The sequence below is a fragment of the Penicillium hispanicum genome, assembly GCF_028827665.1.
Source record: "Penicillium hispanicum strain IBT 35686 chromosome Unknown utg000003l_segment0_segment0, whole genome shotgun sequence".
Classification (NCBI taxonomy): Eukaryota; Fungi; Ascomycota; class Eurotiomycetes; order Eurotiales; family Aspergillaceae; genus Penicillium; species Penicillium hispanicum.
In genome coordinates this window covers 393,202-412,773 of record NW_026623195.1, presented here as the reverse complement: position 1 = coordinate 412,773, position 19,572 = coordinate 393,202, and the positions used below count along the sequence as shown (strand labels likewise).

The 19,572-nt window shown below is 52.4% G+C and overlaps 7 protein-coding genes across 7 annotated transcripts; 4 read left to right on the top strand and 3 right to left on the bottom strand.

Annotated features, from left to right (window-relative positions):
- Positions 1-1,526: 1,526 nt before the first annotated feature.
- Positions 1,527-2,363, top strand: N7459_002555 (uncharacterized protein; the record flags this gene model as incomplete). Its single annotated transcript, XM_056941740.1, has 2 exons — positions 1,527-1,734; positions 1,786-2,363. 2 exons carry the CDS (start codon positions 1,527-1,529, stop codon positions 2,361-2,363), a joined length of 786 nt encoding a protein of 261 aa, XP_056801623.1.
- Positions 2,364-3,537: 1,174 nt separating this feature from the next.
- On the bottom strand, positions 3,538-4,392 carry N7459_002554 (proliferating cell nuclear antigen; the record flags this gene model as incomplete). Its single annotated transcript, XM_056941739.1, has 3 exons — positions 3,538-3,555; positions 3,606-3,892; positions 3,948-4,392. The coding sequence occupies 3 exons, from the start codon at positions 4,390-4,392 to the stop codon at positions 3,538-3,540; spliced, it is 750 nt and encodes a 249-aa protein (XP_056801622.1).
- An 832-nt stretch (positions 4,393-5,224) lies between these two features.
- N7459_002553 (vezatin family protein) lies at positions 5,225-7,297 on the bottom strand (the record flags this gene model as incomplete). Its single annotated transcript, XM_056941738.1, has 5 exons — positions 5,225-5,886; positions 5,946-6,397; positions 6,451-6,932; positions 6,991-7,187; positions 7,249-7,297. The coding sequence occupies 5 exons, from the start codon at positions 7,295-7,297 to the stop codon at positions 5,225-5,227; spliced, it is 1,842 nt and encodes a 613-aa protein (XP_056801621.1).
- Positions 7,298-8,317: 1,020 nt separating this feature from the next.
- Positions 8,318-11,321, top strand: sha1 (putative calmodulin-binding protein Sha1; the record flags this gene model as incomplete). The annotated part of the gene is made up of 2 exons (XM_056941737.1): positions 8,318-11,006; positions 11,071-11,321. Coding segments are annotated over 2 exons (2,940 nt in total), but the record flags the coding sequence as incomplete, so codon positions are not given.
- Positions 11,322-11,978: 657 nt separating this feature from the next.
- Positions 11,979-12,305, top strand: N7459_002551 (uncharacterized protein; the record flags this gene model as incomplete). Its single annotated transcript, XM_056941736.1, has 1 exon — positions 11,979-12,305. One exon carries the CDS (start codon positions 11,979-11,981, stop codon positions 12,303-12,305), a length of 327 nt encoding a protein of 108 aa, XP_056801619.1.
- A 1,077-nt stretch (positions 12,306-13,382) lies between these two features.
- On the top strand, positions 13,383-13,661 carry N7459_002550 (uncharacterized protein; the record flags this gene model as incomplete). The annotated part of the gene is made up of 2 exons (XM_056941735.1): positions 13,383-13,523; positions 13,590-13,661. 2 exons carry the CDS (start codon positions 13,383-13,385, stop codon positions 13,659-13,661), a joined length of 213 nt encoding a protein of 70 aa, XP_056801618.1.
- Positions 13,662-14,527: 866 nt separating this feature from the next.
- N7459_002549 (uncharacterized protein) lies at positions 14,528-16,275 on the bottom strand (the record flags this gene model as incomplete). The annotated part of the gene is made up of 7 exons (XM_056941734.1): positions 14,528-14,969; positions 15,025-15,404; positions 15,464-15,534; positions 15,599-15,635; positions 15,695-15,848; positions 15,987-16,085; positions 16,151-16,275. The coding sequence occupies 7 exons, from the start codon at positions 16,273-16,275 to the stop codon at positions 14,528-14,530; spliced, it is 1,308 nt and encodes a 435-aa protein (XP_056801617.1).
- Positions 16,276-19,572: the final 3,297 nt, after the last annotated feature.

Here is a 19,572-nt window from a genome sequence, read left to right as displayed (position 1 = left end):
TGTATTTCGAAGCGATGATTCGATATCCATACTCGTTCTCCATGAAGGGCCTTATCCCCAACATCAGACATCGTCGACCAGGTTGATTGGCAGATGAGTTCCTGGAGTCAAGACAATTCCGCAATATCTCAAGAGGCGCTCACTGATAGACGTTGGCACGGCGGGAATCGCAAGGGAAGAGGAGGGCACCGGAGGTCTCGCAAAAGGTGAAAAGTGAGTTCAGTGGACGCTGCTGTTCTATTAAATATGACTAGGGCCGGGCATTAAGACAAATGTGATCAAAGAAGGAGCATACCTGGAGAGACCTAGTCTTCGGGTTGAAACTGTCACCAACAGAGACCTGAGCAAAAAGAGGAACAGGAAAGCCTTTTCTAGTTTCCAGAGAGGCAAGGATGAAGGAGTCTTGTATGCTTTGGGATGGATACTCAAGAACGTTTCGAGAACACCTGCGCCTTCAGAGAATCGGTGCCCAAGTTACTCAAATGATGACCTAAGATGTTGGCGGGGTTATTTTCGTGCCTCACGACTGCTTATATTCACATGATCAGAAACAGTGTCGCAAGCAAGCGCATGGTGGATATATGGCTCAGCCAATGGAATTGCAAACCTTGGAAGGATGTCTTGATTACTAGGGCCCCCTATTTGGCAATTCACAAGGTAGGGTGACCAATACAAGCATCGGTAGTCAAATAATATAGAGATACTCCATATCCATGCACTTCACTGCGACGGAGACTCCGGGCAGACTTCAAGACACGTCCTTCCACAAAAATGGGTCATGAGGGGCCGGGGGTCGACAGTTCCGAAAGCTATCCGAGTATAGCGGCCAGCGACCAGCGATTACGATTAACAGAACCCGATTATAAAACAACGGTCATATCGAGATAGGTACAAATCCCGCGAAATCCCGGATAATCACGTAGGATCTTGCGATATCGCTAAAAATCACGATATCCGCTCTAGATCGAGTCTATAGTTTTAAGTTAGTTTTTGCTGAGGACCGAGAAGCGTACACTCGTTTCCACACTGCAGTAGCCCCGGATATGGCTGGATCCATGAAGCTAGACGACCAGATCATTTCAGCAAGGCCGCAGGGACAAGGCTTGTAAGCCTGTGTTCACTCCGATCTAGATAGGCAGCAAAATATCAGAGGAATTAACATATCTTTCTGAGTAAAAGCCCCACGCTTCAACATGAGATGCAATGCGCGCCAACCAGACTTGCTCCAAAACGGCCGTTCTAGTAGACGATCTGCGGGGCGTGAGGGGAAGCGATAAGCAAAGCGGGCGACGCCAATCGATATTCCCAACGCAACTGATAGGCGCCGCATCTTTCTCTTTTACTTCCCCAATTCGTCCTTTCGCAAGTATAGCTCCATTCTACCTCGCAGCCCCTTTCCACTGCTTCAGGACACGGAACTTGGAAATCCTCAGCCTGTCCGACTCCACCCCGCTAGAGTCAACAGCTGCCTGCAAGCACTATCCGGATCTCGATTCACTCCGATACGCCAGATAGCAATTATAGTCATGGCCAACGACGATGTCTATACCAGGTCAAGCTGCCGCTTTTCCACGCGCATCTCGCTACGATGGCTCCCAGAGCCCGCGCAGGAGACGACCGACACAATTGTCATGTCCGTGAAGGACTGGTACCTGGATCTCCGCATGGACAGGCAGACCGGGGACATCGACTGGGCAATTTCCGGCCAACGAATCATTGAGAGCCAAGACCCGCGTTTGTGATCCCTCTCCATGCCCTGTGAATGCGTACTGATTGCATTACTAGTCCGTGTATCCTTCACCCATGAGCTGGACTCTCACAATTCCTTTGAGAGTGCCGACTGCGGTACATTCGTGTCTCTTCCCAATGGCGACGATCTGGAGACTGGATCGATGCCCCGGCCTGATCGCCCCGGTGCACCTGTGACAGACTACGAGGAAGTCTGGCGCGAGTTACCATTCAGAGATGGGCCGGAGGGCGCGAAGAAGGGTATGTCCTGGGTTCTGGAGTCCGATGATAGTGGACTGTACAACGAAGAAGGGACTTTCACCATCACCAAGACTTTCCTGGGCCGAATTTGGGGGATGTACCTAGCACTCCAGCAGGTCCAAACGTTGACTCGGCGTAAGAGTCCATCGGGGGAGTGGACTGTGTCCAAGATGGGTGCTGATGTCAGTGCTCGACGAGAGGAATGGAGCTCTGGGTGGACAGAACGCCATGTGGTTGGACCAACAGGCAGTGAATTGCCATCAATGGTAACTGGATTTGATGGGGAGGGAGAAGGGTCGTGGAGGGTGCCTGGAGAGACGATGCAGATCCAGGGAAAGTCGTACACGGTTCGCGCATTTGAAGAAATTCAATAAATATTCAACCAGAAGTACCAAGAGCAAAAAGCTTGTACTTGGAATAACGACGAGAGTCCAGGGACACAAACAGGTAGGTCCATTCACACATACCTAGAGTTCCGAGATCTCTTTTCCCAAACGGGAAAGCAGCAAGTCCCTCCCCATCCGGAAGGCGGTGAGCCCCACCAGAGCTTTATTTAGTTTCGACTCACCCACAACGGCTCTTCTTTTCTTCTCTCCCAAGCGCCATCCCCACCAATGCTGCGTTTCTTTGCTACACACGACAGGGTCTCCAGACCCTGTCCTCGGCTCGTCCGAGACCACTCGCAAATGAGAAATTCGGAGGAATCTTCAACCACCCAACCCGCTCCGCCTTTCACTCCGGTGAAGCGCGGAGCCGGTGCTGCCCGTGAGGGCCTGGTGTGACTCGACACACCTGCACTCGGCATCAGAAACATCGGGGGACACCCGCTTGCTGGGCAACCCCATGGGAGAGTCGGTGCGGAGATTGTGGACGCCACTTTAGTGCAATACGCAGCGTGCCTGGGTTCCCCTTGTCACTGGCTCTCGGGCTGGACAAGGGTGCCGGTATCATTCGATTCCGATTATTCTGGTGGGGATGGCGCTTCTTCCTTTTTCCCCTAGGTGAGTTTTTGCTTGTTTTCTTACTCCTGCCCGTTTTTGCTGGTGCTTTGTGCGCTGGGGTGGAGTCTGGAAGGAATGGAGTTTTTTTTGGCGACTCTGCTAATTGTGGGGTTGTGGCCATGTCCCTGAGGTTTCTTGTCTAGGGTCTTTTGGTGCATGATGCCGGGTGTCGAGGGGCAGACCTCGACGATGGGTTGAGAGTATCGCCGGACTGGCAGGTGGCGGGATCTACATGTTGTCGTCCACGCTGTGTGAATAGACCTGAATGCAAACCCGTAATTTATTACGAGTCCAAGGACGTGCACCTTACTTCAAAAATGATTAATCGTAGCACAAAGTTTTCAGGAACAGCCCGATAGGCCTTGGAACTGGACCGCTCCAGATCTAATTGAACAAGATTCTCGTGTAGATGAAAAAGAAAAGTTGGCATCCCTTCTATTATCGGGAGTAAGTACGCAGAAAAAGAAAATTCATTGCCTCCGTCAGGACCCCGCCATTATCGTAGGGGCGTCATTTTGCATTGCCTTAAGATAGGTCATGATATCCTTTACTCCTCGTCGCCGATCTGCAGAATCATTAGTTTTGCGGACAGAATACAAAGCACAGAAAACATACCTTGGGGGCCAGGTAGAACCGCAAGTGGCCGCTGCCCAGACCGTACTCAACAAGCAGTGGCACCTCCTGGGACAGGTGGAGCGTTACCGAGTTGGACAGGTTGGAAGCCTTGCAGAAGTTGACGAGGTACTTGAGGGAGAAGGTCAAAGCGACGGGTTCGGAAAGAGAGATCGAGACATTCTGGTCGGGCTTGTCGACATTGGTGTGCTGGCGGATGGTCACGGAGCCGTTACCAATGTCACCCTGGCAGGAGAACTTGACACCCTCCTTGCTGGCCTCAATAACAACTAAGAGTACCCGTGTTAGCGCTGGACAGATGGAAAGGCCGATCCCGTCACTCACCAGACTCCGAGAGCGCGTTCAAGTCTCGGCAAATGCGCTGGAACTCCATAGCGGGCATCTCGACGGTGGCGGCATATTCAGTCTCGGGGATGGCCAGGTGTTCCTGGTCAATGTCCATGAGCTTGATATCGTACTCGCTTAGCCGGTCGGTCTCGGCGCTCTCGAACATCAAGTTGACTGCGTCGGGCGAGTCCTCCGCCTTCAGGGTGAGGATGTCTTCATTCTGAGCGGCGCGCAGAACCTTGGTCAGAGAGAGCAGGTTGATGCCGAGCGCAATATTACGGTCGCAGCGGTACGGGGAGAAGCCCTCGGCGCGGAGCAGCATGGAGACCAGGGCAACGTGGGAGTTGTCCATGGCCTGGAGGGCGATTCCGGAGTCATTGCAGTCGAAGTTGCAGTCTTGGACAAGATCCTTGATGGCGTCGACGACCTGGTAGACGGGCATGTCAGCAATTGTGTTGAGCGGAGCGGAGCGAGTTGACTGGTAAAAATGTTCACATACGCGCTTCAGAAGGCTTGCCTGCTCCAGTCGTGCCTCAAGCACTGTTCGTTTTGTTAGTTGGCTGCTCGCACACGATTGGGCTGGGAGCGGGACACACTATTGATGAAGGGTGTATGAGAAGGTTATTAAAAGAGGTATTGAATGCAAGAAGAAATAGGCGTCGGGTTGGCCGGGCTAGTATCGGGAGAAGGGGGAGAGCTGGAGAGGTGTCTATGTCGAGGGAAGAAGAGACAGCGGTCTGAATATAGGGCGAAATCGCGTCGAGGGTTTGGGCGTCGGGTTTAGTGGGGAAACGCGCGCGCACGCGTTTGGCGATATGTCCTGATTGGGACTAGAGTGGTGACCCAGGAAATCAGGTGTTAAGGTGTCTATCCAGCAACATTAAATGTGGTCGACAAGTTCATCCCCAAGACTTGGGGTAATGATGGCACCAAATTTAATTTCATTGGCAAGGAGCAACACCTGAGGAAGTAAGAGCAAGAAGAAGCTAGAATGTATATACATAAATAGGGAGTAAGAATGAAAGCCCTAGGAGATCGAAGCCTGTCGAGACCTGAGACTGCGCCCAATAATGATACAAATGAAAGAACCATATGTTCAGATGGATGAAGGAAGGAGCGAAATAAATCAGAAATTCCTGTAACACCACAGTCGCCATGTCCTTCTATAAGAGTCGTGGGTATCAAATTTCAACTGGCGGTTAACTGAAGCCATTCGACTGGCATTTGAGAGGCAGAAAAAGAACTGTGAGAACCTCTCACCAGCCAAGGTCCACTTAAATGCTTGTCACTCTTTTGGATTGGGCATTCCCATTCCGGGGTCTTTGCTTGATGACCATTTCCAATTCTTTGAGCATGTTCGTGTTTGCATCAACCTTTTCTCGCGCAGTGGCTTGTCGTACGCGTTCTTCCCGCACACGCGCTAGACGCTCATCTCTGGTCAGAGAGGCTCGCTTATTGCGGGAGGCAGGAATTACAACAGCCTCAAAAATTTCCTCATCGTCAAAACTGTGGGTCAAGTCCGGACGCGTGTCGCCGTTCAAGGCTTTCAGGGCATCAGTGGGGCTACCCTCTACTGCCGTAGTACCCCCTAGGCTAGGAGTGGGAGACAGTGGGAATACCGTGCTGGGCGGCCTTGAGCGGTCTGCAACACCCAGACGGTCCTGACTGTTGACAAGAGCAGTCTTGGCTGATTCCCATTCCTGTAGCAGCCCCCTAATATCGTTGCCGATCGATTCATACTGTGCAAGTAGGTTCGCTTCGAAGTCGCTTGTGTCAGGCCGCTCGAGGTTGGCATTAGACTCCTCACTGATGATGTGCATTTTGGCATGCAAGGCACGAACTCCTTGGGACAAGGAGTTCAGCCTTCGAAATTGAGCGCGCATATGGTCCTTGCCTGGAGAAGCCGAGGGTAACGGGGATGGAGGAATGGCATCACCTGGAATAATTAGCTGATAGGTCCCCTTGGAAGGAATGAACAAGAAGTGTAGCACTCACGGTCTTCCTCATTCAGAATGCTCGTCATTTTGGTCATGCTGGTCCCGGTGACTGCGGCCAGCTCACGCATTTCCTCCACTGCAGAGCTCCATCTCGCAATATCGGAACCGCCTCCGTCGGCGCTAAGTGCCAGCAGGCAGCACAGAACACTCTTGCGCACACTATACAGCTTTCCGAATAGATCTCGCAAGGAGCGCAACGAATACTGGTCATCCATCGACCGGTGTGATAAGGTTGACTCAATCCCTTCTAGGTCCCCCAGTCCAATGTCATAGATATCGTAATATTTAGCCAGGTCAGCTTCGTCGGTCAGCGGACGCAAGGTATTTTGGGACTGGATATAGCGTTCCAGCATCGACCAAAAACATTCCGACACCGCTCGGCGAAGTCTCAAACACCGCCGAGTCTGAGCTTGGTCTTCGAGCCGACTGATTGGTGGCAAGGGAGTGCTTCTAGGGACATAGTTAGCATGGGCCACGAACCCCGGCCGACCGAGTTCTCTTACATCCGATAACCCCTGGAAACAAGCTCCACCTCCTGTATGAAGACTACCGAAGCGGAGGCGGCAGAATCAAACCCCTGAGCATTCCCAATGAACGCGCCGGCAGCATCCACAGCCTGATGCCGCAGATATTTCAACCATTGTCTTTTGGCGAAGGCATAGAACAGAACCCCAAGAACCGGAACTAGAACCAAGAGAACCCCCACTCGTCGTGGGTTGAGCCCGGATCCCGCTTTGGACCGGCCCCAATGCAGCAACCAGGCAATCGAGAAGGATGTACAGGCAGTGACAATGGCACCGTGTAAGCCGAACGTTGTAGAGAGCGAAGGGAGGTCTGCCGGTTGCGAGGCTGAGGCGACGTCTGCGGCGGAGGTGTAGGATGGCGCGCTGTGCTCGTTCAACAATTGCGAGGCCACGATAACGTATCCGAACTGCTCGAGGAATCTTTCGTTGTCCCCTCGTCCAATCCGTGCATTCAGCGCAGACTGTAAAATAGCCATGAATCAGCATTGTGTTCGAGCCACGTGCCAATGATCTCCATACCGAACAAGCACTGTAAAGCTTCTCGACCACCACCCCATGTCGCGTGTTGCTCAAGTCCAGAGGCTTTGGTAGTTTGTTGCGGACACGTTCCTGGAACCGCGAAGCCCCTCGGGGGGCAAAGTTCGAAGACGGGGCATCTAGCCCATTCTCGCTGGGTGTCTCCTCCACGGGCCAGCTTTCCTCGGGTTCGCCTTCCTCTAGAACGAAGGCCGGGTGAGTATGCAGATCCTGTGGCGGGCTCCTACGAGTCTCACGAACCTTGGAGGTAGTCGGCCAACGGCGAGTTCTCATACACGAGCGACTCCATGGCCGACAATCATTCCGGAGTGGAATGGGGAATGGAGCGGGATGCGGTAGGCGGCGAAGTTGTGGGGTGGCAATGGGTTATAGGGCGAGGCGCGCGCGTAGGGGCATGTCGCAGGAAGACCAACCACTCTCCAGTCACGATCAGTTCTGAGTCTGAGCCATGGGAATACGGAGTCGTCGAGACACGGCCACGTCGAGGTCTGGGGAAAGGAGAAGTCACGAGAGTCTAATTCAGGGTGAAGCCCCACTCGTCTCCTTTTCGCAATGCCATCGTACTATATTTCGCGCCGCTATCCCCAGAGGAGCCGCGCCCCGGGACTATGACTGGTGCCTATCGCCTGCCATCCTCGAGGGCCGCGTGGTCGTAGATGAAGCACAGCATTGACATTGAGGGGCGAGAGCAAGCTATATAGCTGGGAGCCCTACGACGATGGGGGCCAGGTACCTGCGTCATGCACTTCGCGAGCAAATCGTAGAAATTATACAGATCACCAACACTCAAAATCTGCAGAAGTACTTCGTAACATTATCAGAACCAAATAATGAAGTACCATTTGTCCCGAGTATGGTGGATCAGGGCGCATGCGCTAGGTTGCGCGACTAACAACGCCATAATGCAGGTGTATACGGGTGCCTTAATTGACAGGCATAAACATTCGCTTAGTCACTGACTGCCCCGCTGGTCTTATGTAAACATAGTTGCCCCAGACAACGCGTGCGTCAACAGCGTCGCCGGGGAAAGTGCGAGCTGTAGAGACGCGACACGCGTGGACCATTAAGAGCAGACGTGTCTGCCTACCCATTTGGCTTCTCTCACTTCTCCGACTTTTCTATTTCCTTAAGTCGACCATCTTTCAACTTCTGTGTTTTGGCCCATCCACCTCCACAACTACACCGCTTCTCTAGGATCAGCGTACTGTACTGCAAGGGACTTCCGATTGACGCATTCACCTTGAATGTACAACCTTGACCTACCCATGCACCGATAGACTACAGCATTCAACCGCAGGCAGCCAGCAAGATGTCTGGGTTCTTCGATGAAGCTATCACCCCATGTCCGTCGAGGTCGAGATCTTCCGGCTTCGGAGATCAAAGTGGCAGCGAGACGTTCGATAGTTTGATGGATGGAGATATTGCTTCTGAGCCTACGGGACAGATCGAATACACCACCGAAGTACGAGTACCGACGCTTACTGGAGTTCGGCCTCGACGAGCCAACCGAGCAGGATCTACTTTCCAGATCCACGACGATATCGTGGAGAAGCCAGCCGGCCCTGTTGAAAAGCGGAGACGACCAAATGGAGCAACTCAGTTACCTTCTGATCGCAAATCATCCCTGCTTGCTCAACCAGCCCAGCGTTTTCGCCCAAAAGTCAACTTCGCCCCGAGTCCGCCACCTCGAACTGTGAAACCAGAGACTGAGACACAACGGAATTCTCGAGTCGGAGCGAAGCAAGCCCTGTCCGCAATAAACACCAACGACAGACCGTCAAAACAGGACGACAATGAGAATGGTCTAAAGAAACATTTGCGACGCAATACTGTGTATATTCCTCCAGATGATACCACCGTGGCTAGTGTTTTCATGGGACTATTTAGCCCGTTGAAAAAGACAAATGGCGATGTCCTACCACAGGTGGTGGAGGATACACAGATTAACACTCTTGAGGCTCGGATCGCAAAACGCCAAGCTCGGAAGTCTTCGGTCGTCTCTGCTCGCAGGGCTCCGCTGCAGCCAAGTACGAAGATCGCACAGGAGGCTGCCATCAGGGTTGACATCGCTGGCAAAAATGGGGGAAAGGAAAACATCCCCCCTGGTGCATTGGTTGACATCGAGAAGAAGAAGGCTGCCCAAAGCACTCTAGCATCGAAACCCAATCGGGCCAGCATTGTCTCAACGTCGAAGCTGGTTGGTCGCAGCATTGAAACAGCAGAACCAGCGGTCGATCCACCGAGGAAGCAAGTGTCAAAGCGTGCAATTCTGGGAGAAAAGCAGAACAACGCCCAAGCGGCCTCTTATGGAAGCAATGCCTTTGAGCAGTCCAGGAGGTCTATGAGCGCATCACACAATGCTCGTGCGTCTGCTCTATCAGACCGCCTCGGCCGTGGCGGGTCCAGTCGTGCTTCGAAAACTGAAAGTGCTCCCTCAAAGCTGAGGGAGCTTAACTATGAGTATCCGAAATTGACAGAAGACATCGCCAAACCCGCCTTATACGATGACAACTGGCTCTCACACCAGGAGACTGTGATTACTCAGTTGGTCAACGCTTTATTCGAATACACAAATGGCGAAAACACTGCCTACGATCCAAGCGCTCTTCGACTAGAACTACTCGAACTTTATCACACAGATTACTTCACCCAGCTCTACGAACGTCTGCAAGCATCCATCTCGTGTGGGACCCTGAGTATTCCCAAGGATATTATTTCACGCAATGCCCGCCTCAAGCAGGATCTTGGTCTAAAGCGCAAGTTCCTCGACATTTGGATCCACTCGTACGACCTCCGTGCATTGATTGCAGCAGTGGAAACAATCGTTGCCCGCAAAGTCTCAAACGACTCAATTTATTTCGAGCTTGGTACCGACATTGCCAATAACAGCATCACAAAGCGTGGAAAGATGGCTGTCAGGAAATTGGAAGGATTTCTGGAAGCTTTCTTGCTACGGAATGATGATATCGACCCATCTCTACCTGGGGCCAGGGACACACCGGCTGAGATGCAGGCGCAAGCTTATCGTCGCACGGTGCTTCGTAGCATTGTGCTCGTTATCCTTCTGGATCAAGGAAGGCAGCATCTCGGCACTGCTCTTCCTCGACGGTTGTTTCTACGTTCATCGGTCTTGAAATCTTCTGCTGAAGTCCTTCAAGCTTTGGCGCGAATTTTGCTTCCTTCTTGTGGCGATATCGTGAAGCCGCTGAACCATCTGGGATGCCGCTTGTCCTACAAGCAGCACCAGCTCCAGGAATATGACTATCAAATGAACAACTTGGCTGTGGATCTTCGCGATGGAGTGCGCTTGACCCGAATTGTCGAAACGCTGTTCTACATGTCCGAGCACATGCGACCTGCTCCCGAGGACCAGACCAAGATCACCTTGTGTTCAGGAGAAGCGCTTTCACTACTTGGAGATGAAACAGATCTGCCTTTGTCTAAGCATCTCAAATACCCTTGTGCCAGTCGTGCAGCCAAGATTTTCAATGTGCAGGTTGCTTTGTCTGCGTTGGATTCTGTCAAGGGCTCCCGTACGATCATTGGTAGTGTCCGGCCCGAGGATATTGTGGATGGATATCGTGAAAAAACTGTTGCGCTTCTGTGGGCCCTTGTCAGTAAATGGGGGCTCGCTGGTCTCGTTGATTGGGCCGATCTTGACAAGGAGATTTTGAGGCTCAAACGGAAACTTCTTTCACGGCCCGGACATGAGAAGAGTCGGTTCGACGGCCTACTTGCAGACCATGCTTCTGCGGCGGAAGATGAGCATGCCCAGAAGCTCCAACAATGGGCTGCTCTTTTGGCGGCGCCCAAGGGCCTCCGCATCAGCAACATGACAAGCAGTTTCGCAGATGGCAAGATCTACGGAAGTATTGTCGACGAGTACGAGCCATACATCACAGGTAGCCCTCCACACACCCCAGCAGAGACAGCCAAATCTCTTGGTTTTGCATCGCTTGGATCGCGATTGCAGCTACTTGGATGTAGCTCTCAATTCGGTGAGTGACAAAGGGCATTCACAAGGAACCTTGGAATAGTCCAATGCTAATAGAGAAGAAATAGCACACCTTGTCTCTCCAGGGGCAGCATCCTCCCATGTCCTCGATTATGAGTTTACTCTTGGTGCACTTGCTTTCCTTTGTTCGCGTCTGCTTTCCGTCTCAAAGCGTGCCCGAGCAGCTACAATCCTGCAACGCGCGTGGCGAGCCCGCTTGACTGAGCGCGATGCTCTTCGCCGCACTGTTGCCAAAAACTTGGCTACACATTGCGCAACCGTCGTCCAGACCCGCAATGAGATCTTGTGGGCAAAGGAGGTAATTACCCGCTGGTGGAGAAAGACGAAGGCTCACAAGCAGCGAGCGACCTCCACACGGGGTCAGCCTTTGCGTAAAGCTGATCGCCAGAGCCGGAGACCCGCCGGGCGCCGCCTCTAACATCACACCCGGCTTGGATTCGTCGGTTGCCTGACATCTGGCTTCGGGTTTGAGGACCAGCGTGTCGAGCTGGACCAGCATGCATGATTACGAACGTGATGAAACATTCTTTGACTCTTTCTGTTTTAGTTCATGGAGTTTCTGGCATTCCCACTGAGCGCTGGAGTGCCTGATGATTCGGTGTACCTTTTCTTCATTGCGGCGCATAATACCCTCGTTCCTTGTACTAGCGTTTCTTTGTGTGATATCCCAACAGAATTGACTTTCTCCAATCTACAGTGCAAGAACCGTGCCATCCACTATGAAAACCTCATTTCCAATCTGCAGCATCGAACCGGTTTTGAGCGAAGACAAGTCAATTCATAGTCAATGCACTGAGCGGGGCTAGTCATCCCCGCAATGCTAATATACATTCTTATAGATCCCATCCCATCCAATGGTTGCCCATGCATGCTCGTCTTGTTTACCACCGGTGGTGCTGTGATTCATGTTAGTGGTTGCTACAGTAGTTCACCGACGAGTGCGATGGCAAGGGCGATGCACATACCGGGCCGGGGCCACCAGGGCCGCCAGGACCACCGAAGCCCGGGCCTGGAGGAGGGCCTCCGTGGTGGCCGCCGTGAGGACCTCCCCAGCCTCCAGGGCCACCGGGAGGACCACCGGGAGGACCACCGGGCCCGTGGGGATGGTGGTGACCGTGATGGCCGGGACCTCCCCAGCCGCCGCCGGGGCCCATGTGGTGAGGGCCACCGGGGCCAGGGGGAGGTCCACCAGGCTGGCCCTGGGGACCGGGCGCCGGACCGCCGGGGGGAGGTCCTTGGGGTTGACCGTGGTGATGATGGTGGTGGTGGAAGAGACCCATAGTCGGTTGTGTGGTGATATATGAGAAGACAGATAAGGGCTGATCGAGATGGATAATGTATAATCTGATGATTTGTGGGAGATTGTATGTCCGACGCAGCCTACGTTCTTATAGCAAGATGCCAAGACTCCAAGACTCCCTGGGGATCGCTAAGAATAACTATGAGCGCTCGGAGAGACATCTGGAGTGGGAATTTCTCTACTATGACTCTACTGACGCGCCCCGCGATGGATGACGTGGGGAGCTTTACGTGGATGATCTCCATGGCGTTGGTCTTCGAGAATGCCGGCGCTAACAGCTGCTAGCGGCGGAGTCGATCGAAGGCGCCAAGAGACCGTTCCAAGTCTTCACGATCTATTTAATATTAATAATATTAGATAAAGTCACATCACCAACACAGACCTAGGTATATAGATGTATAGTTCTTGGTTCCGCAGATTGAACGGGCTGGATTGTCTATAGTGCTAGCACCGTTCGGCCGCGGGCTATCAGGTTTGCCAGCGGTGTTCAGCTCTGTCTGGACTTGCCATTGCCGATCCCAATCCCAGCAGACTGGAAAATGCACTCGTCGAGAAAACCCCAGATACGGGAGTGCCAGCGTCGCCGTCCCAGGTCGTAACAGCGCTGAAGGCTGGAGTAGTTAATTAGTTAACTAACTAGTTAACTATCACCGATCCATGACCTCATGCCACGAGTCAGCTAACAAGCAATAGCCAAGCCAGCCAAGCATGCCAATCCCACGCAGCCCTACAGTGTATACCGACACAACCGGGAATCGGGCCCACCGGGTGAAACGTGGCGCGCGATGACGCGGCCAGGGGGAACCAATGGGTCGTCTGAATCTTGAATACCATTGCTATATTTATTTTTTCTTTTATTCCTGGGCCCAATCGATCGGGGAGAATCCGGGTGCCTATCGCTCTCTGCGCTGCTCGAGTCCCCGGAGGACCCCTTTTATTTCTTTGCACGCCCGCGCTGTCCTCACCTCCCCTCCATCGTTTTCTCTCCACTTCACTCGTGTTTCCTCGTCCTTTTCGCTGCCACTTTACCCCTCCGGTAGATCACTCCCACAACTCACCATGTTCGACGCCATCAAGAACTGGTTCCAGCCCACCCAGGAGGCCGCTGCCGAGAACAAGTGGGACGCCAATACCTTGGCGATGCAGCAGCCTGGCAGCCCGGCCGCCCCCGAGATGAACCAGACTGTCTCCCAGCAGCCTGTACGCGTCCCTCTGTCCCTCGGGACAAGACTACCAACACGCTGATTCTGATGCTAACTCCTACAGGGCGCCCCCGAGTCGATGGGTGTCCACCTGCGCGGCGGTGGCGAGGGCGAGGACGTCTGCTGCGGCGTGTGAGTATCATGGCCACGCGTACACCCCCATTCCCATTGCTTGGCTGACGAGTCCCTCTTCTTTAGCTGCGCCGGTCTGTGTTGCTTCGAGTGCTGCGAGTGCTGCTGCTAGACGCCCGGTCTGAGATCGTGATGTTGACGACGCCTTTGTGACTTTCTTCAATTCGTTTCGGTAAATACCACTTGAATATGATGGGCTGAGCTGCAATTCACACCATCGAACCTGGACTTCTGTACTCGTAGACGTCGCTTGTGGAGTTTATGTCGAGAGCGGATCTTCAGGGTTGCCTTGTGGGGGAGACTAGTCGCATAGTCGAATACAGCAGCAACGCTCGTGGCCGATAAGATCGAGACAGGGTATTCGGTACGAGATGATAGTCTACTACCGGCTAATCTCCATGGTGGAATGTGGTATTCATCACCTGGGCAAGATTTCCAGCCTTGGAAGGTTCGAGCGAACAGGCTTATCTTAGCAAAGCTCGGCGACGGGCAGAGATCCATGCATTGTCCCGGCGAATTTAAATGAACTTGAGTGATGAACTGGTGTGAAATCTCAAAGCGTAAATATCTAGCGAAGCATAGCGAGCTACCCGGCGGTGAAAACGTCAGACTTTCAACCTCCAAACCCGCCAACAGCCAGTCATCTCGTCCCTGGAAGTGGACGATGGCGACGATTTGGAAGTGAATACTACGAATGGGAACCCAACTCAAGTCTCGTCGTGCCTGGCGAGGAGGCATTCAGTGGTTCGAAATATACGTGCCGCTCTAGATTCAAAACACGGCAGAAATGGCGAGGGCAACCATGAAGAGTTTATGCGGAGATGTATTGGAAATCATACGTCTTTTGTTACATTGGAAACCATCTTCGCCTCACTCCACGCGGAACTCCTTCCGCATGTGAATACCATCAGGAGGAACGCCGTTCGACGCCAACTCGGAGTCCGACTGTCCGTCCAGACGGTCATCACTCCACCGAGTAGCCGGGATAGCCAGTGTATGCATGTTGGGTTTCCCGGTTGTCACTACGCTCCGATTAATCCCAATGTCCATCCGAGTGAGTCCAACGTTGTACAACGAGCTCTTCCGCACACCAAACTGGTCGATCGACCATTCGGACTGGTCAGAGGAGCCCAGCCACGCTGCAGGCAGAACATCGGAGAAAATGCAGCGCAGATGAGGTAGATTGCCGGCGACAATGGCGAGTTGCTCTTCGACGATACTCCACATCAGTGGCATTGGGAGGGTATAGGTGACGTTGTCGAAATTGATGCGCAAGAGACTGACGACACGGACCATGCTGATCGCGCTGACACTGTTTCATCGTCTATCAGTCGTGGTTCCATTGAAGTGCAACTGGGCACACTTACAAAAGCCCCAGAGAAAATGCAGCTACCAGTCCAAGTTTCCGGCCAATCGGCATTTGCAAGCTCCAGATATACGAGATCGGAAGTGCCATGACCATAAAATCCGTCACCATGTTCAACACGCCAGCCACAACATAGGCAACGTTTCGATTCCGGCATCTGCCGCCGGGCAGCGAAGGATTCCAATTGTACGCGATGGGCTGGCAGATCAGGAAGGACTCCAAGACTACACTCAAAGCCCAGGCCCACACGATCGCGCCAGTTGTGTAGATTGCGATTCGCGTACTTGTTTTCTTGCCGAAGAGTTTATAGTACAGGATCATCATGGACGTCTTGACGAGGGCGAGGCCGGCGCCGTAAAGAGCTTGACAGGGGATCAGCATCTGGAGGCATCGGGTCAGTTGAGTGTCCACACGAGAGCGAGCTACGGTCTTTCTCCCACCTTCAAGACAAATTCAGTGCCTGCCGAGCTGACTTTCTTTGTGGGTAACCCGACTCCTCCTTTGGTGACAGCTATCACAGAGTGGTCAGTACCTCTCAACGGGGGTTTTCGTCAATATCGGAGGAAATGGCATACTCAAAATCACGACGACTGTTGACGCTATCACCAGACACTGTAGTTTGGGTCAATGGCTTGATTCACACACCAAGGAAATAGCTGGTGGAAACGCACCATCGCCGTGACCATGCAATAATCATCCAGACCCAGGCTCATTCTCCGGGACACCACCCGAAGAACAGTCGATAGAACAGAAATGCATCCCAGGACAACGACCACGATGACTAGGTTCCTGCCCTCCTTCACGCCCAGTGCATCGTCACCCATGCTGTCGCCAGTTCAGCCACGACGGCGAACAAGTCCAGGATGAGGCATGTTCATCGATGAACATGCAGCATGGTGATACAAGTATGGACAGAGAAAAGGGTCAGGCCATGCGCCTGTCAAAATTTGCGGATCATATCACCATGCATTGGGATGTGGCCGATCGCCATCCTTCGCGGCTCCACCGCGGGAGCGTCCCGGCTCGTCGTTGGCCCCTTCGTGGGCTCCGACGAAAACCATGCTACATCAAGCTAATCGAACGCCACTAGACAAACGCCGTCTGCACGGGTGCATCAAATTGCATACCGGCCTGCTCGAGGTATCTCCGTCTCCTGAGCCGGATATGCCTGGAGGGGAAAAGAGCCCTTTAGCAGATCCCTCGGCTGTGCAAGCATGGACCCTGGACACAGTTGGAGAAGGAATGATTCCATTGCTTTTGATGGGGATTTTCTCACTGTTAGCTCCGGTCCCCAAAGGCTAAAAAGTGGTCGTCAGCGAGCGAGATCCAATGCCCGGTCATTACACCCAATCCCCTGTGAGGAGATGGGACTCACTCATGCCAGACTAGAGACGCCTGATAGCTCAATCGTGGAGTCTGACTGGACAGCGACATTCGAGCGCAGTCATCTTCGCCCGTTTCTGCACGCCTTTCCCACGTGTCGCACTGTATCCACTCCTAGTCTGCATTGATTGCTATGCATCGACTGCTCGGAGGTAATGCACTCTCTATCCGGATCATGGGCGGAGCGGGTGTTGGGCAATATGATGGCATTTGGCCCTCGGCTTCTCGTCCTTCACATGTGCAGCTGCGTGTCCCACCTGCCATGAGCGATCGAGGCTTGGGCAGATAGCCCGTTGACTGCGTCTTCAACGGACTCCAGCCTCTGATCTATAGGCGCTGACTCGTGGCGAGTGTAAAAAGGTTACACCGAATCTATCCATGCATGTGTCATTAGCATGGAATTGGGTGTTCTGTTGTATGTGAAGAGGCTTTGTAGCGGTGAATCAAGCATCTTGGATGCATCTATGGATGCTTTGTCTGCTACACCGCAGAGGACTTGACCGCACACGAGAGCCCCTTTCTTTGTCCGCACTGAACACCACTTTGGATGTTCGCATTGAATCTTTTCAATACTGTGTGAGGGCTAACGGCCCTTCGCCAATGTCTCCCGAGTCCGCCGCTTCCTGGCTCAGACCATCACTCTCCTTATTCTCACGTTAGTTGGGAAACTTCATGTCAGTTGCAATGAAAGACCCCAGGAACTGGTCGAGATGCACGGATGGCTTCAATTCACAAATACCGACTGCCAGGTCATGGTTGCCAAAATTTATGATCCTTTTTATCGAGATGACGACAAAGACCCTTCTGAGTGAGTATGACCACACTCCCACGAGTGCACAGCCTATGCATGTCTATCGGATCACATGGTTCAATTATTGCCAAATTATTTGGATCCTTCACCTGGAAACGGCTTGATAAACAGTCCCGCCTGGTCCAATTGAACTTGACTGAGCGGATCGACGATCTATCCATGAAGAGACTTACGTCCACAGCATTCTCCCGAGACGAGCGACAGGAGACCATAAAATGACTCGCTGTTGATAATCTTCAATTTGTCCTCAAGATGTCCAGCATGAAATCTTTGTCTATGAAACGTGGTGATCAAACGCAGCAGTCCGACGGCCTGCAGGTCGTCATCGATTTGGACAAATTGCCGCGATTCCTCTGGTCCCCAAGAGGAAGCGCGATATCATTCCCGTGTGGAAAATAGCCTTCTGCGCAGATGGCATGCCAACTGCCCTCGCCAGGATTACTTTCGATTGACTGGCTGTGCAAAGCTTGGCTTGAGGTTCAATACAGAGACCGAGGCGGAATTTGAACAGGAGCACAGAGAGCTTTGGCATATTCCTGAGTGGATTCTAAGTGTAAGCCTCCTCCTCCTCATCCTGTATAGGAGGCCTTTCAAACACCGGGCGTTGAACAAGGGCTTCTGGGGTTTGGTCCAATGGGCCCAGCCGTTGTTTCCGTCCCTGATGAATGGGACGAATGGCCAGTTATTTGACAGAGCGATCTCGGCGGTCTTTGTTGACAAGAATTTTGGCGACGACCGATTGATCTATCATGGCGTGGAGCAATGAAATCGGGCTATTAAAGTCTTCTCGCGGATGATACCCAAGGCGGGAATTCCGGTTCAGGAGGTACTGTGCGCGAATGTTGTATTCCAATTATATGAAGTACGTCCGGTCCTGTTTCTTCAAAGCTCGGGCTCGTCACTTATACTCTCAGATTATTGACTATGCGTCCGGTTTTGTCGGATTGATGACACACATGCAAGGCGCGAATGCCGTGGTAGCTCGACATCAAGAGTCCCTGCAGAGGGATCAGCTGTCGACGTTGTTCTTCGGAATCTCAAATCATCAAATGTAAGTCAACTCGGTCGCCCGGCTGGGGGTATTCAGGGCGCTGACTCTGAGTAGATATTACACGCAATTGGGAAATCCGAATCGGCCCTTTTCTTCTGTCCGATGTGGAAGGCTTTATCACCCTATGCGGACAGCAACGATATCCTAGAGGATATTATTTGATATTCTGATGGAATGCATTGTTATAGTCCAGTATATGGGCAGTCTTCATACTAACGAGCACGCGCAAGAATTGAGAAAAAGTGTTCAGATCTCAGCCAACTAATACATTCATCCATGGATGGTACGGAACCCTCCAATCGACCTGCGAGGGTCCACTATATACCATGACGCGAAGCGCGGGAGGCCTCTAACGATCCGAATTGAACACCGATATGTTTCCCGAGAGATACGAGAAGCACAAAAAAAACATGCTTTACTGGGCTGCATTACTCTTTATACATTCACTAGTCTACGAAGTGGACAGGCGAAAAGATTTCGATTAGCAGAGCACCTCTTCGAGTCCTCGGTCTCCAGTCGGCAGCCCAAGTGAGCAGGGTATATATCAGTCACCTTCGTGCTCTCAGGATTCCTTCCAAGGAACAGACCAATTACTACGCCAACCAAATCTGCCGCGGCGTGGACTTCTTCATACAGCCGCACATGCATATCCTCGGTGGACATAACTTGCTCTTCCCTATTACAATAGCTGCGCGGTTCTCTATGGCAACGGTTTCTAGGATCTGTGGTGCCAGGATGTTTTTGCTGCGTTGGAGTCGATTGGACTCGGATTAGCTCATGGTTTGCAAGGGACCCCCTGGTCCAGGTACAAGTTGGGACAAGTCCCAAGGCAGGATTGATGAAAGAGCCTGTCACCTCAGAAATAGAGTCGTTTCAAGGACCGATTCTGTCGTATACTATGGCGAATGCCGGGCTGGAGATACCAGTGTTTTTATTGAATAAATGCCATGTCTTCATAGACCACCGAGCTTGATCTTCATTGACACCGATCCACCCTTTCATTGTGAGTAGGGCAGGCATTAAATTTCATATTCTCGGGTATACTATGATATCCCAAACTATTCATGAATACATTATCCATCATTATACCCAAGTATTCCCTCGCTAGTATTACAGACCTTTCCGTTCGGGATAAACCAATAAGAACCTTACTGCAGCGCCGCAACCAGACCACGTCGTAACCCCGCCGCATATAATTCCAGTCACATAGCTATCTCTCTCTGAAACTAGTACGAGCGTATACTGAGACACCGAAATCCCCCCGCTGGAGAAAGCATCCGCAATCACATCCCCGAGCAGTGACA